This window comes from Tupaia chinensis, unplaced genomic scaffold (genome assembly GCF_000334495.1).
Source record: "Tupaia chinensis unplaced genomic scaffold, TupChi_1.0 Scaffold000182_1, whole genome shotgun sequence".
NCBI classification, from domain to species: domain Eukaryota; kingdom Metazoa; phylum Chordata; class Mammalia; order Scandentia; family Tupaiidae; genus Tupaia; species Tupaia belangeri.
In genome coordinates, this window is record NW_006159657.1 from 6571855 (window position 1) to 6576932 (window position 5078).

The following is a 5078-nucleotide window of genomic DNA, read 5'->3' on the forward strand; positions in this document are numbered from 1 at the left end:
TGTTTTTGTTGTTGTTGTTGTTTTTGTTGTTGTTGTTGTTGTTTTAAGTTCCTTTCCATGAGGTATAAAATCATAGACCGCATAGGCTGGAGGACATTGGAAACAGTGGCATGTGTTCCCTGTCCCTGTTTCACAGGTGGGACAACTAGGAGAGGAGGTGAGCTTGCCCAGGGTCATTTTTAGTGTCCCTAAATCCCAGGGGAGTGCTCGAGGCACTGGGGAGACAGCTGCATCCAGACAGCTCCACATCCTTGTGGAGCTGGCATTTCGGCCCGGGAGACAGGCGCTCGAGCCACACGCTGTTAGGACGTAGGGGTGACGAGTGTTGTAGGGCGGGTCCAGCAGGGCCCCAGCAGGACAGCCAGGGCAGTGCCGTTTGCCACTGTGAAGGGCGAGTGGGAGTCGATGTTGGCTGCCATGCAGATGGGCAGATCGTGTCTGCAGAGGACGCTGCAGGGGTGACGGCCCCACAGTGGGGTCGTGCTTGGCCTCATCGTGCACTGAGGATGCCTGTCCAGCGTGTTCCGAGGAAGTCGGCAGGAGGAGCCAGACCTCTATGTCATGGTCATTCGTTTCTGCGAGACACTGCCCTGGGCACGTGTAGCCCAGCTCAGCGCCAGTCGTCAGCTCGCAGGGAGGACGAGCTGGCCAGGGTGAGCTCACGTGGGACAGTGGTCAGTGTGCTGTTCTGCCCGCAGGTGGCCCTGTCTACGTTTGCTGTCTATGTGACTGTCGACAAGACTCACGTCCTGGATGCCCAGAAAGCCTTCGTGTCCTTGGCCTTGTTCAACATCCTCCGCTTCCCCCTCAACATCCTCCCCATGGTCATCAGCAGCATCGTGCAGGTAGGGGTGCGGCTGGGCGGGCTTCTGAGAGGGCGTCTCTGGGGTCAGGGACATAGAGGGGAAGGGCATGGAAGGCCGCACTGCAGCTGCCCCTCTGCCACTCCCCCCACTGGCCCAGGTGGGCTTGGCAGGGCCCGGGCCCAGGTCGTCCCACCTGTCAGTCATGCCCAGGAGAAAGAAAGATGTTTACTTCTCAACGGGGAGCGCTGCTCAAGCACGTGACTCCAAAGTGTGATGCAGCAAAACTTGCCGTGCTCCGAGGAGTCTTTCTGGAATATTCTGCCCCAGTCTGTCCTGACCTTTCCCATTTTCCTAAAAATGCAACTCTTGACCTCCTTGACTGATCTCATAACCCAGTGCTAGGTCCTGACACACCCTTTGAAAAACCCCAGCCCAGACCCCGGAAGTTCGTGCCAGTGTATCATATGCGGGGAGAGGAGGCCTTCGGCTGTTGGGTGTCTGCGCTCAGTGAGGCCCTGACTGCTTTTCTGCCGGCGTTTTGTGCACTTCCTCCCTGGTACTGCTCGTGCTTTTTCTGAAAACTCCATCCTCAGGTCTGCCGGTGGTGTGGCTAAGGAGGCTGGACCCCACATGGCCAACTTGGCGGTGCGAGTCCCAGACCTGGTGGCTTGGAAAACACACCTGCCTGTACGTGTGTGCCCAACAGCCCGAGAGGAGAATGGAGAAGAGACTGCTGCGTGGCCATTCCCACTGGGGGTTGATGTCTCACCTTCTCCCTCTCACTCACGCTCTCTGTCTCTCGCTAGTAAGCACATGTGCCCTATAGCAAACAAAAAAACAAACAAACCCCCTCCGTCTTCACCCGTGTCGACAAATGGACCTTAAGATTTGGTTGAATAGCTCTGGTTATAGGCTTTATCAGAGACAAAGTCAGCACCTCTACTGTTGTGAAAACGTGCAGATGTACTCAGAAGTAGGAAGGATGTGGCAGAGCGCCCCTCGGCCCCTGCAGATTCAGCGTCAGCCTTTCACCACAGTTTCTTCTTCCATGCTTTTCCTTCCTCCCTCCCCACACTTCCTTCCCCTCCTTCCCTCCCAGACCCTGTGGCTTCTCCTCTGCGAACATGCCAGCGGCATTTCTTCTCACAGAATCCTGACACCACTGTCATGCCTAGTACAATCACCTGTGATTTCTTAAAAATAAAACCCAGTCCAGTTTCTTCTTTTTAGAAATTTTTGCTATAGGGCATGTGTGCTCACTGAAGAGGCAGAGAGACAGAAAGTGAGAAATCACCCTGCAGGGAGATGGCCCTGCCACAATCCCTCCTGCATTCTCCTCTTAGGATTTTGGGCATGCTCGCACATGCGCCAAGCTGAATTTCAGGCCGCCAGGTCCAGGACTCAAACCACAGTCGACCACATGGGAGTCCAGCATCCTAACCCCTCTATCACCCACCTTGTTCATATTAAAGCTTTGTGATGTCTCAGTGAAGTCTTCACGGGGTGTTAAAATCAGGCTGGCTGCCTCTGGTTGGGACATTTCTGAAGGCCACTTGTCATGTCAGTCCCTCTTACCTTGTGTGGGCTTTTAAAGGAAGCCTCCCCGGGGCCCAGAGGCATTTTATTTTTATTCTGAAGCATGCGTTCATCACAAGACCACGGCATCTTCAGAGCAGGGGAGGATGTGGGCCCTCCACGCCCAGGGGAAACCACTGAGGTTGGCCTCAGGCTTGTTTCACCAAAACGCTTCTCAGAAATAACTGCCCTGCAATTGCTTTCTGTGTAGGCGAGTGTCTCCCTCAAACGCCTCAGGATCTTCCTTTCCCACGAGGAGCTGGAGCCTGACAGCATCGAGCGGAGGCCTATCAAAGACGGTGCGTGCATGTGTCCTGCCATCGGGGCCAGGATGGCCACCTTCCCCTCACCCGTGGGCCCCCACTGACATCTTTCCCTTGGCAACCCTCAGGCTTGTCTCTGCCCAACAGCCTATTTGCAAGACCTCAGGAGCGAGGGCTCTGCAGAGTGAGCTGGACAGGAAAGTGAGCCGTCCTCCGAGAGTCCTCCCTGGGCCTCTCTTACCTTGCACGTCCCAGGAGGGTGAACTTGCATTTTCGCCTTCTCATCAGGAGAAGATAAGAAACCCTCCCTAGAGGGTTGAGCCAAGGATGCTGGGCTGGCGTCTCTCACAGGAGGGGTAACAGCCAGCACCACTGTACACTGGGCATCTTCCACACACCCACACCAAGATGCGCAGCCCCCAGAGTCAGGCTCCAGGGCTCAGGCCTGGCCAGGTGGACGGGCAGAATTAGAAGGCTGGAGACGGGCCAGCCTCCACCACGCACTGGCCATGCATACTTAGGGCCAAGCCTCAGTTTCCTCAGCTGCACCATGAGAATGGAAGGGCCTTTCCTTGGCAGGGCGTTATATGGATTTTTATTTTACAGTCATTTATTTTGTAGCTTGTTCGTTTTATCCTTTCCTGGCAGGTTCCCCGCACAAGGATGTTGTTTACGGCGGTCTCTCCCTCATAAACATTAAGTGCGAACCGCAGTGACGATTCACTTAGGCACCGTGTCTGCCATCTTTGTTCTAATGGTGTCAGTGTCCAGCTCACCCAAGGCTCCCTAGGAAGGGCCTGTACAGACCCCTTTTACAGATGAAGCTGGCCTATGTAACTTGGTGTGCAGTCACACAGTGACAAGTATAGTCTGAGTCACACCCACCGCGGGTCCCGTTACCCGCAGTGTGAGTTTTCCCAAGCACCTCCCACGTGCAAGCGTTGTTCAGAGTGCCCTGTGAGTATGTCTGATTGATGTCTCTTCATAGCCCTCTGAGGGTGAGTTCATTGTCGTCAGCTCTATTTGACAGATAGGACAGTGGGGCACAGAGGGTTGAGGTCCCTTGCCTGTGGCCATCCATCTGGGAAGTGGTAGTGTGGGGATGCGAACCCACACAGCCTGGCTCCAGAAGGCCGAGTGTGTGTGCATTGGTTGTAACGTGTGAGCAGTGCCCGGGGCTGGCAGCTTTCAGGAGTCCCCAGTGGTCTGTCAGCTCCTGACGTGGCGTGGGTACGTGGAAGATGCCCAGTGTAGTCGTGGTGGCCGTTACCCCCTCTTGTGACAGACGCCAGCTCAGCATCCTTGGCTCAACGCTCTAGGGAGGGTGGCTTATCCCAGCTACTGCCGACATCTGGGGATACTCTCCTCCCCAAAGCTCCTCCTTTTGGCTCCATAACTGGGTCATTTTCACCCTCATAATCCGTGATAGCATTGGGGGGACTGATGCTGTCGCAGGCAGGGTAGCTCTGTATTGTGGGGGTTCTCCCACGCATTGCAGGGTGCTGAGCGTCAACCCCCCTCCCTCCCCCCGGTGTGATAGTTTCCACAACCAGAAAGTCTCCAAGCATTGGCAGGTGTCTCTTGGGGAGCATTCGCCCCCAGTAACAATCACAGGCCAGGCCAGGTGCCATCTTCCTCCTAGCATCCCTGGCCTGTTGGTCATCTGGCTTCTGCTGTCGGGGACCAGGTCACCTCACACAGCCTGCAAACCATCTACCCCAGGGTCCAGTTTCTCTGTAAAACCCGAGCTGACATTCGAGGCAGCCAGAGGAGGTTTCTGGCTCCTGCCGTCATTCAGGGTTCGCTGCAAGTGCCAGCAAAGCCCTGGGCCTCCTGGTGCTGCAGGGGCCTCAGCCCTCCTTCGGCCCTCATGGCGGCCTCCTAGGCAGTTTGACTTCCCGAGCTGTTTCCCACACGCTCTCTGCTCCCCCTGCGCCAGCAAGACTGCCTGGCAGCTCTTGCGAGTCTCCCAGCTGGCTCTCTAGCTGGGCAGGCTCAAGTGGGCTTTGTGCGTCGCTTAAATAGCACCTAACAGTTTCCTTGCTCAGAGGTTCGTTTAGGTTCGCCAGTCATTTCTTTGGGCCGTGAGTTTTGGTTTCATCAATGGAGAGGGGAAATTGTTTCCTCCTTTGACAACCTAAAAAAATCTCTCCCTCCATTACCTACAGGTGTCTTTAAGGTGGCTCAGGATTAAGTGGCAGTCTTACTTCTTTTAAGTGAGGGACACGGAGTAAAGGAAAGTCAGTGGAGGAAAGGTACGCGCAGTCAGAGGCGCTGGGAGCCGAATAATGCAGCCTTTGTCTGAAAGGCGCCCTGCCCTGTGCCTTCACACCACACTTCCTGTTTCATGTCCTGCTTTTTCAGTGTCATAGAAAGCCAAACCTGCTCCGATGTGCCCTGGGTGGTATAGCTGAGGGCGGGGGGGGGGGGGGGG

At 55.6% G+C, this 5078-nt stretch overlaps 1 protein-coding gene across 1 annotated transcript in view; it reads left to right on the forward strand.

Moving 5' to 3' along the window:
• Window positions 1–5078, forward strand: part of ABCC1 (ATP binding cassette subfamily C member 1 (ABCC1 blood group)) — a 131602-nt gene that overhangs the window by 75609 nt on the left and 50915 nt on the right. Inside the window, exons 14-15 of the mRNA XM_027771057.1 lie at window positions 699–845; window positions 2593–2680. Of these exons, the coding sequence (XP_027626858.1) occupies window positions 699–845; window positions 2593–2680 (235 nt within the window). The remainder of the gene's footprint in view (window positions 1–698; window positions 846–2592; window positions 2681–5078) is intronic.